General features: G+C 41.6%; 1 protein-coding gene across 2 annotated transcripts in view; it reads left to right on the top strand.

Moving 5' to 3' along the window:
* Positions 1-2,809: 2,809 nt before the first annotated feature.
* The window catches only part of LOC115105964 (guanine nucleotide exchange factor subunit RIC1), a 59,319-nt gene continuing 49,844 nt past the window's right edge, over positions 2,810-12,284 (top strand). For both annotated transcript variants that reach the window (XM_029628509.2, XM_029628518.2), the window contains exon 1: positions 2,810-3,419. In XM_029628509.2, coding sequence (XP_029484369.2) covers positions 3,279-3,419 — 141 coding nt within the window. In that variant the 5' untranslated portion in view covers positions 2,810-3,278. The remainder of the gene's footprint in view (positions 3,420-12,284) is intronic.

Consider the following 12,284-nt stretch of genomic DNA (forward strand, 5'->3'; position numbering starts at 1 on the left):
TGTTAGCAGGCAATGTTGACTAAATATGCAGGTTTAAAAATATATACTTGTGTATTGATTTTAAGAAAGGCGTTGATGTTTATGGTTAGGTACACATTGGTGCAACGACAGTGCTTTTTTCGCGACTGCGCTTGTGATAAGGGAATTTATATGTTTACGGTAATGATTAAAGAATTCCACCCTGAAACGTAACTATTTAATTATTAGTTTATGTAACATGTATAATGAATAATTAAAGTGCTAAACGTAAGTCCAATAAGTTTCGGTAGAGGTGTGTGTGTGTGTGTGTGCGACACTAAGAAAATACAGAGAACAATTAAACTGTGTATGACATGACCTGGCTAGAACTCTGATAAATTTACGGCCTGTAAAGGGACTCCCATCAAGGTCCCTCTAAACTGCCAGCTTGGTAGTGATAAACAGTGGTGAGAACTATGGGGAAGGATACATCCCACCTATTGTTTGTGTGTATGTATGTGCGTAAGTAGGGAGGGAGTGAGTTATAAAATGACATGTTCTTTGTATTTTGACTTTAGAACGTTCTTGTGAATAAACCTTACACCTTTTGAATAATTTGAGTCTTTGCCTAATTATTATTAAACACAGGGTCTTACAAGCCTCGGGAATTAGTCAAAGCTTTAATAAGTGTTAGTTATTATCATTGGGATGAAATTCTCGTGACAGCTCGTTAAATGACCTGTTTGGCGAAGTAGGCAATAATTTATCATTGAATCATTAACAAGCACCGCATCGATTATATGCAACGCAGGACAAGCTAGATAAACTAGTAATATCATCAACGATGTGTAGTTAACTAGTGATTATGTTAAGATTGATTGTTTTTTATAAGATGTGTTTAATTCTAGCTAGCACCTTACCTTGGCTCCTTGCTGCAGTCGCATAACAGGTAGTCAGCCTGCCATGCAGTCTCCTCGTGGAGTGCAATGTAATCGGCCATGATCGGTGTCCAAAAATTCCGATTGCCATGAAAATGTGAAATCGGCCCTAATTAATCGGCCATTCCGATTAATCGGTCGACTTCTAATCTGGAGCTTCCCCTTCAGAAGCATAGATAAGCCCCCAAACGAAGAAGTACTAGCGTAGTCAAAATGGCATTGAATGAGGGCAGTGGCTAGCACGCTCATGGAGTCCTTATCAAGCAGATTGGACTTTCTAGCCAAAACGTTAGTCCTGGCTTTAACCTTCCCTAGCACTTTAGTGGTCATGCTCACACATCCTAAGCTTCCATCAAGGATGCATCCCAGGTAGCTAAGAGGTTTTTGTAGTGAGCCACATTAAGCTTACCAGTCAACCTACTATGTGTATTGGGCATTCATATTGCACTGTACAGCCTAACCTATGGATTGTGGATCAATAAAATTGGTTATCAGTCTACTGTGACACACACAGAACAAGCGTGAAGAGTTTGAACAAATATTAGTGTCGTAAGGCTGTACAGTGGCTTCAGAGTCCCGCAATAAGAGCTACAACACTATTTGTTTAAACTTCAGTTGTTTTCTGTGTGTGTCACTGAGTAGACTGATACCCTATTTAATTTATCCACAATCCACAGGTAAGGCTGTACAGTGCAATAGGCTGACTGGGAAGCGTATTTCCTACAGTCAAAGTTCCACAATAAGAGCTATGATGCTAATATACTAAACAAGCATATAAACGCAACGTGTAAAATATTGGTCCCATGTTTCATGAGCTGAAATAAGAGCCCAGAAATTCTCCACACACACAAAAAGCTTCTTTCTCTCAAATTTTGTGCACAAATTTGTTTACATTCCTGTTAGTGAGCATTTCTCCTTTGCCAAGATAATCCATCCACCTGACAGGTGTGGCATATCAAGAAGCTGATTAAACAGCATGATCATTACACAGGTGCACCTTTTACTGTGGACAATAAAAGGCCACTCTAAGATGTCTCCAGTAGTGAGAGAGCATGCAATTGGTTTGCTGACTGCAGGAATGTCCACCAGAGCTGTTGCCAGAGAATTTCATGTTAATTTCTTATGGTAAGCATCGTTTTATGGAATTTGGCAGTACATCCAACTGGCCTCACAACTGCAGACCACATGTAACCACACCAGCCCAGGACCTCCACATCTGGCTTCTTCACCTGCGGGATCATCTGACACCAGTCACCCGGACAGCTGATGAAACTGAGGAGTATTTCTGTCTGTAATAAAGCCCTTCTGTGTGGAAAAACTCATTCTGAATGGCTGGGCCTGACTCCCAAGTGGGTGAGCCTGGCTCCCAAGTGCCTAAGCCATCCCATGCCCACCCATGGCTGCGTCCCTGCCCAGTCACTTCAAATCTATAGATTAGCCCCTAATTCATTTACTTCAATTGACAGATTTCCTTCAAAGGATCTGTAACTCAGTAAATCATTTAAATTGTTGCATTTATTTTTGTAAAGTGTATATATGTGTAAACACTTTACAGTTGTGTTCTGTGGGTGTCACTGAGTAGACTGATACCCCATTTCAGTAATCCATAATCTATAGGTAAGGCTGTACAATGAAATACATATTCCCCCTATGCAATTCTGAAGTGTAATACATCCACGGTGCAATTTCAACAGATTAAAAAATAATAATAATGTTTTTCCATCAATTTATAATTCATTATTGTAATTTTGAATTTATATATCAAATCTCTAACCTTGTTTAACATGATTTATTCCAAATATGACATGATTCCGCTATTTTTAAACATTTGCATTAATTTCAGTGAGGGACTTTTATTTAGAAGGCGAGCCGTAAATTCCAATATTGTGGCTAGCTTCACATAGGTGGGTAGAGAGGCATGGGATAGCGAATCGGACCCAGGATAGCTAGCTAGAATCGATAAAGATGGCGACCGCGAGAGACACCGAATATAACATTATTATCGCTAATAAAAATAAGACATGTTTATTCAGATAGGTGCAGAAAGGATACCTTTATAACAAAAATAAATTCGCTCATACGGTTGCATTTTGTTTTTAACTTAAAGTCCCGACTGCGCAAGCGATTTGTTTTCAGAGGAGCTCCACAGTTCTATGTCAAGTTAGCCGTGTTGGCTAGCTAGCCTGATTGGATCTCAATCGCTTATGGATTTCTAGGATCAGGACGAATGTCGTTTGACTGAAAATCGACTTTACACGGGATTGAATTAGCTACAAATTGTTCATGAACCGATTGGACAACATCGTTTATTTTACGTTGGGAACATAGCCATTCCGCTGGCCCGGTGACACGGAGAGTGTCGAGTCGGAGTGCCTGACCGTCATGTATTTTTTAACTGGCTGGCCCCGGAGGCTACTTTGTCCACTGAAAAGTGAAGAGGAACCGTTTCATATTCAGCCGAACTCACAGAGGTTTTACTTCGCCATGTTGTCAGAGACTCAACTAAGCATCTGGTTTAGTCGGGTAAGCAACGACTTAATCGCCGATGAGTTGGGTAACCGCTACCTAGCAGTTGTTAGCTAGTAGCTAGCAAGCTAAGTTTTGTCTGTGCACACTGGTTGCCTCGTCACCGACTTTTATTATGGCATGGTATATTTAGCTAGCTATCATTGCATACAGGGACTTGGAAGAATGTTAGCTAGCTGACGTTTAGTAGCTGACGCAACAAGCATCAGCTGTTTGACAAAAGTACTATCTAGCTAAGCTAACGTTGCACAAATCATGTACTCAGTCCAGTATTATATTAAAGTATGTAACGTTACCAAACTAACGTTACGTTGGCTAGCAGTCGCTAGCTAGATAAGTACATTGCCAATAACTCAATGTTGAGATTTGCCATAATATTTAATACATTCATGTAGTTTAATGAGGATTTATGTAAGGGTGATATTTAATGAACTCGCTACTGTCCAAAGTATTTAGCTAGGCCGGCTTTTGTAAGAGCTGCAAATCAGTGCTATAATTTGGTGTACCTAATTCCGCATTAAAAGCCATGTTTATTTTACTCCCCTTAACACCCTAACATAGCTCTGGTGCAAATTCCTTCACCGTCACTTGGGTGCCCCATGAAACTATCTTGAGTCGAAGGAGATCATTGTTATGTATTTAGCTATAACAATGTGTAAATTACAGAGTTCCAGTGAATTTGAATAACTCCATGTGCGTCATTCTTTTCCCCCATTCCTCTCATATCATCGTGCTACTACAAATATCGCAATACCCGATATAATCGTTTTACGTTGTTAATGACTAAATCATTCCAGACTGTGCGATATCTGTGCATATTTACGATATTAGTCGCATTCTCGTTAAATAATTTTAGTATGGGAAAGTAATGCTTAGTTAATGATTTTAGACTTCATTTTCAACATTGTTGCCGCTTAACTGATACAACTGCGTAGTTTTGATTCCTAAAGCTTAAATATAATAATCATGCACATCACAATATATCTTCTAGCACTTCACAGTATACCGTCAATGTCAACATCTGCAAATAGTTATGTCAGCCCAGGTGTAAAATTAGCTCTGCCTCCATGACTAGGCTGCACAAGAGTGTAAAAGCAAGAGTGCTGCAAATATATCAGCTGTAAAATCGAATTGGATGGTTCTGCATTACATAATTCGTATATAGTGTAAATCTAGGCCAGTATTTATTTCCCTGTCTTTACAGGAAGTATCCTGTTGAGCTTCCCAGTTTTTCTTATTTTCTCCAGTGGCCTGAACATAAACTGTGAGAAACGGTAGAGAATGGACAGGATGTCCAGGAAGGGTCCACACAGGACAGGAATGTGGGTGCTGCGATAACCCTAACTTAGTGGCCGGTCCAGGCCCCCCTTGCCTTCTGTCTGCTCTGCATGCGTTTTAGTGTTTTAAAGCAGCCAAGCATGTCCAGTCCAAGACTCAAGGCCTCTTTGAAGGTCAGCCAGCCTGACTGAACTAGGCACCAAAGCACAGCTCTAGGGCTATCTGATCTATAAGTCATGTCAACCTCAACAGCTGGGCATGAACTGATCCCATAACGGATAGTATGTAAAACAAATAATAATGTTATCTACAGTTTAAAGCTCAGACCTGATAACTCCTGGGGGAAAGGGACTATCAGGTCTGAGCTTGGCACTTTCCTAGTCTCCAAGTTGAATCTCTGCCCCTGGCTCCATAAACGGAACACCTCTTGCACACCTCAGTACTAGTTTCCTTCCTCCTCCATGGGAGCAGTTTCCCTCCATGGTAAACTCTCCTACTGCCTGCTCCTCCTCTGTCCTCTTGCCACCTTCCCTCTCCTATCTCTCTGTTTATCAGCCATCTCCTATGACTCCCCCCATGACTCCTCTAAAGCCCATGGCTCTAATCCCATCTCTCATCAGCTTGGCCTGTCTGGCCCAAGCAGAAATCCATGTATGGGAGTAGCTTAGTGATGTTGTCTTGCAGTCCCCCTGCCCTGCGCCTTGGATTTTGCACGGGCCAATATGTGTGGGAAATAACTGGGAAACTCTAGGAAAAGATGGGAGAGGTGGCGGTTGGCAGGCAGGACCCGGTTTGGGAAACACTTTTCTAGACCTCTGGGACCTCTTCAATTACACTGACTTAGTAGAATGTGTTGTTATAAAGCATATTATATGGGAGGTTTTGTCTAAGTGGCCTTGGTGTTTGGTGTGCAATCACTCAATCGCAGTTTGAATTTTGAGAACAGTACTTGGTATCAGTTGACATAAAATGAAAAGACAGTTTAGCGTAAGGGTATTGGCTGAGTGAGGGTTGTTTATTGGTTCAGCAGAGGGAGGCTTTTTGAGGTTGATTGAGATGTTCTCTATCATGCAAGAATGCATCATTCCCTCAGTAAAGCGGGCAATGAGTGACCCTGGTATCCAATTGGGTTAAATGGCTCAGGAATTCCTTTCATATTAGGCAGTATACAGTTAGCCAATTATTTTATTTTATTTTGTAGGTGTTGTGGATGGCAGTTTACTAACCCCTTCCCCCTAAGCTTAAAGATGTCCTCCAGCAATTTTTGAACTACTACTGTTGAAAAGCGATATACAAGTATACAAACAGTAATGTACTCCCACTAAAGGGTAAAAAAATGTTTTCAACAGGTTTTTATTTTATTTTTTATTAGACTACAAACTTCGGGGAGTAGGAAATTAAAGGAGTTGGTCTGATGGTGATTCGTGATATCATCGGCCTCTCCTATTGCTTAAAGAGAATCTTCTGTACTTTTGTATACTTTTTAGCCAGTAGTTCTGAAAGTAGCACTCACGAGCCATACGTGGTCCCCGAAAATGGCATACTATGTCACATATGTGCACCGCGTCATTTCTCTCTCTCGTTGATTGGGTTAAATGCGGAAGACACATTTCGGTTGAATGCATTCAGTTGTGCATCCCCTTCCCCCTCTCTCTCTGCTGTGTCCATTTGAGCTGTTGCACCCATCCTGTGACCTCATTGGAGAACGCTGGGTAGGCCTTTTGCTAGCTGTCACTCAAATGCTAGGGGCTGAAACTTATTGGCTAGAACTGGACATGCTAGAGGGCTGGCCCGCGTTGGGGGGAAATGTAGGGATAATATCCTGGCACAGCTTCAAGAAAGCAATCTCTTCAAACTAGGGATTTCGTGGCTGATTTGAGGTAAAACAGCAATTCTGCTCATAGATTATGCATACATGAACTAGACATTGACTAATCCAGCCCAAAGCAGGAGGTTTAAAACATTTTTTTTTTAAATCGCCAAAGTACTGGAGCATGTCTTTAAGGAGCACTAGAGGAACAATGGAGAACAAAAGATGAAAGCTGCAAAGGAGACTAGATTAGGACTTTTAAGCTTAACAAATGTCAATACCTATGCCTTTTCATCTGCCCGCTAGTTGAATATCCTCTTCCGTCATGTTATTCTCAGGACCTATCTGTGTGACTCCGATGGGAATAGGAATCCTCACTGCAGCAAGGTCATCTGAGACCTTTGTAATATGGCTACTGTATGAAAATGTCTGTTTGAAGTCGGGCCCTTGGGGTTGTTCTAGCTAATTAGCATTAGTGCTAGGCTAGCTGGGTTTGTGCTTGACTGAATGTATTGGGTTGTGGGGCAGGTTTGGTTTAGAGTTACCCCTGTGCATTGTTACCCATCCCCCACATGCTAAGAGTCCCTCTGGAGCAGTTACAGTATAGGCTAACTACAGTCTAAAACATGTCAGACTTTCCATGCCAGACTGACCAGGTGAATCCAGGTGAAAACTATGATCCCTTATTGATGTCACTTGTTAAATCCACTACAATCAGTGTAGATGGAGGGAAGGAGACAGGTTAGATTTTTTTTTTGCCTTGAGACAACTGAGATAGATTGTGCATGTGTGCCATTCAGAGGGTGAATGGTCAAGAGAAAATATTTAAGTGCCTATGAACGAGGTGTGGTAGTAGTAGGTGCCAGGCGCACTGGTTTCAGTGGGTCGAACTGTAACGCTGCTGGGTATTTCATGCTCAACAGTTTCCCGTGGGTACCCACCACCCAAAGGACATCCAGCCAACTTGACACCACCGTGGAAGGCATTGGAGTCAACATGGGCCAACATCCTTGTGGAATGTTTTCGACACCTTGTACCCCAACGAATTGAGGCTGTTCTTTCTGAGCACAAAAATGAGAGAAACTCAGTTTCAGGAAGGTGTTCCTAATGTTTTGTTCACTCAGTGTATATCAGCCAGTAACCAGGATTCCATCAACCCTTTTTATGCAAGTGATGGTACCTTGGATAAAAAAATATAATTGATGGCCTGATGGAAAGAGAAAATGTGTCAGTTAACTTTCCACATGTCGACAAAACAAAAACCGCTAGGCAAGCAGATCTTTTTGTGTCGGTAAAGTTATGTGAGAAATGTCTGTGGAAACGCTTTTATGTGCAAATATTGATATAATAACCCAAATCGAAGTAAACTTGGAGTCACACGATGACATGTTGTAAGACCCTCCCTCTACAACTCGGTGGAAAAGAATGCAGTTTATTAGGGTACAGATGAAATAAGTTATGAACTTCACAGGGTGGTGAAAGTGCAAGGTGATGAGCTTGATGCTCCTTTCCAATAAATATCGAGGGTCTCATTCTGGTGACACGGTCATCTATGAATGGCTGCCGTTTGATAATCTCTATATTTTGTCCATGAATCTCATCGTGTATGTAGACTACAACCGAACTGTATCTGTGAGCTGTTTGCTTGAGCGTACATGCCGATATCAGTGGGCACGCTCGCTATATAACACATTTTTGGTGGTGAGAAAACCACCAGTGGAGTTGAAAATGTGATTGAAACACATGTAAACATTTATTTTTTATTTTTTGGGGGTACATGGGAGTTTAACTGCAAAATATATTTTGATGTGCACTACATATTTATGCACAGACTTAACTGCAACAAGTACATTTCATGGGAACGCATATCTGGTGGGGGAAATGCGCATATTGTTTTTATGCCGATGTTAGAATATTTGCACGGAAATCTGTCGCCAATTGGAGGGAAACCTAGCTATTGTTATAGTAGTTGTGTGTAACAGGCTGTCCAACCTAGTTGGCAGTCACGTTGGCATTCCGTGTTGCTGAAGCGGCAACATAATCACAGCCATTTCTGACTGAAAAGTTCTGTTATCAAAATTCCTAATTTGTTTAGGAAAAACGTGTATGCATCTCATTCACATGATCAATAGGGCCTGACCTATAGCATATATCATAATTACATCAATAATTTGATTCTTACAAACTCAACACCGTAATGCGTGACAGCTAAATGGAAGCAGAGGACGTGATAAACTTGACTAAAGTTTTTACTAGTTGTGGAAAAATACTGGAGATTAAGATAAAGAAGGTAAGACTAAAGCGCTGCATGCATATTATGTGTACCAAACAGGTGCTGTTTGGTCACAGTATATTTTCTGACCGTATACAGTATATTCTGACGGTATACAGTTACAGTATATTTTCTGACAGTATACAGTATATTCTGACGGTATACAGTTACAGTATACAGTATACTCAAAACACACCTCCAGGTTGTGTAAGCAGTATTTGACCAAGGAGAGTGATGGAGTGCTGCATCAGATGATCTGGCCTCCACAATCACCTGACCTCAACCCATTTGGGATGATTTGGACCGCAGAGTGAAGGAAAAGCACCTAACAAGTGCTCAGCATATGTGGGAACTCCTTCAAGACTGTTGGAAAAGCATTACTCATGGTTGAGAGAATGCCAAGAGTGTGCAAAGCTGTCAAGGCAAAGGGTGGCTACTTAGAAGATTCTAAAATCTATTTTGATTTAACACTTTTTGTTGTTGCTTACTACATGATTCCAAATGTTTTATTTCACAGTTTTGATGTCTTCACTATTATTCACAAACTTCTGACTGGTACTGTATATATGGATGATTTATAAAGCCAGGCACATTTAAGTTAGGCCATTGATTATAGACCTAATTAAGTTGCAGTTTCCTCTCACTTTTCTTAGACAATTATGGCAAGTGCTATTTTTCATCGCTTAACTATTATTGCCGTTCTATCAACACACTTGTCAAACACTGACGCAGCGGTCTAAGGCACTGCATCTCAGTGCTAGAGGCGTCACTACAGACCTTGGTTCGATTCCAGGCTGTATCACAACCAGCCGTGATTGGGAGTCCGATAGGGTGGCGCACTATTTGCCTAGCGCCGTTAGGGTTGGCCCGGGGTAGGCAGTCATTGTAAAGAATTTGCTCTTAACTGACTTGCCTGCTTAAATAAACCTGTCACTCCCGTTCTACAAGTAATTACTTTGGCACAATAGGCATCAAGTCACTTACAGATAATGTTGCGTAAATCATGTATCATTTTCATTGAACACAATCAGTCAACGTACAGTAGGCCCTAGATGTTTCGATTGCTGAACTTAGAGGCATTCCCAAAAATAACAATTTTTATAATATTACAGTTAATCAAAATGCTCGCAATCCCCGTTCAACAACTCTAAATCGCTTAGGCATGCGCTCCAAAGGGATAACATGATATACAATGCCATCGGAATGTATTCAGTCCCCTTGACCTTTTTCCCATTTTGTTATGTTCCAGCCTTATTCTAAAATGGATTAAATAAAAAACAATTCCTCAGCAATCTACACACACTACCCCATTATGACACAGTGAAACCCGTTTTTTAGAAATGTTTGCAAATGTATTCAAATAAGCAAATACCTTATGTATGTATTATTGACTACCTGGCCCGATGACTCCTTGCTGTCCCCAGTCCACCTGGCTGTGCTGCTGCTCCAACTGTTCTGCCTGCGGCTATGGAAACCTGACCTGTTCACCGGACGTACTACCTGTCCCGGACCTGCTGTTTTCAACTCTCTAGAGACCGCAGGAGCGGTAGAGATACTCTGAATGATCGGCTATGAAAAGCCAACTGACATTTACTCCTGAGGTGCTGACTAATGCACCCTCGTTAACCAGTGTGATTATTATTATTATTTGACCCTGCTGGTCATCTATAAACATTTGAACATCTTGGCCATGTTCTGTTATCTCCACCCAGCACAGCCAGAAGAGGACTGGCCACCCCTCATAGCCTGGTTCCTCTCTAGGTTTCTTTCTAGGGAGTTTTTCCTAGCCACCGTGCTTCTACACCTGCATTGCTTGCTGTTTGGGTTTTTAGGCTGGGTTTCTGTACAGCACTTTGTGACATCAGCTGATGTAAGAAGGGCTTTATAAATACGTTTGATTTATGTAAATAAGTATTCAGACCCTTTTCTATGAGACTCGAAATTGAGCTCAGGTGCATCCTGTTTCCATTGATCATCCGTGAGCTGTTTCTACAACTTGATTTGAGTTCACTTTTGGTAAATTCAATTGATTGGGCGTGATTTGGAAAGGCACACGCCTGTCTATCAGTTCCCATTGTTGACAGTGCATGTCAGATAAAAAACTAAGTCATGAGGTTGAAGGAATTGTCCGTAGATTGTTTCGAGCCACAGATCTGGGGAAGGGTACCAAAATATTTCTGCAGCATTGAAGGACCCCAAAAACAGTGGCCTCCCTCATTCTTAAATGGAAGATGTTTGGAACAACCAAGACTCTTCCTAGAGCTGGCCGCCCGGCCAAACAGAGCAATCGGGGGAGAAGGGCCTTGGTTAGGGAGATGGTCACTCTGACAGAGTTCCTATGTGGAGTTGGGAGAACCCTCCAGAAGGACAACCATCTCTGCAGCATTCCACCAATCAGGCATTTATTGTAGAGGGGCCAGATGGAAGCCCCTCAGTAAAAGAGTCATGAAAGCCAACTTGGAGTTTGCCAAAAGGCACCTAAAGATTGTGAGAAACATAAACGAAATTGAATTCTTTGGCCTGAATGCGTCACGTCTGGAGAACCTGGTACCATCCCTATGGTGAAGAATAGCGGTGGCAGCCTGCTGTGGGGAGGTTTTTCTGCAGCAGGGACTGGGAGACTAGTCAACATCGAGGCAAAGATGAACGGCGCAAAGTACAGAGATCATTGATGAAAACCTGCTCCAGAGTACTCAGGACCTCAGACGGGGGCAAAGGTTCACCTTCTAACAGGACAATGACCTTAAGCACACAGCCAAGACAACACAGAAGTATCTTCGGGACAAGTCTCTGAATGTCCTTGAGTGGCCCAGCCAGAGCCCGGACTTGAACCTGATCGAACATCTCTGGAGAGACCTGAATATAGCTTTGCAACACTCCCAATCCAACCTGACAGAGCTTGAGAGGATCTGCAGAGAAGAATTGGAGGAACTCCCCAAATACAGGTGTGCCAAGCTTGTAGTGTTATACCCAAGATGACTCAATGCTGTAATCGCTGCCAAAGGTGCTTCAACAAAGTACTGAGTAAAGCGTCTGAATTCTTATGTAAATGTGATATTTGTTTTTTTATTTGTAATACTTTCGCAAACATTTCTAAACCTGTGTTTTGCTTCATCATTATTTGATTGTGTGTAGATTGAGGTAAAAAAAAGAAAGTTTAATCAATTATAGAATAAGGCTGTAACATAACAAAAAGTCAAGGAGTCTGAATGCTTTCCGAGTCAAATCAAAGTTTATTTGAAACGTGCGCCGAATACAACAGGTATTACGGTGAAATGCTTACTTGCAGCCTCTAAACAACAGTGCAAAAAAGTTATTAGGTGAACAATAGTTATTTAAAGAAATAAAAACAGTGAAAAATAACAGAGCGGCTACATACAGGCACTGGTTAGTCGGGCTGATTTGAGGTAGTATGTGCATGTAGATATGATTTAAAGTGACTGCATATGTGATGAACAGAGTAGCAGTAGTGGGTGGCGGGGCACAATACAGATAGCCCAGT

This window comes from Oncorhynchus nerka, linkage group LG4 (assembly GCF_034236695.1).
Source record: "Oncorhynchus nerka isolate Pitt River linkage group LG4, Oner_Uvic_2.0, whole genome shotgun sequence".
NCBI classification, from domain to species: Eukaryota; Metazoa; Chordata; class Actinopteri; order Salmoniformes; family Salmonidae; genus Oncorhynchus; species Oncorhynchus nerka.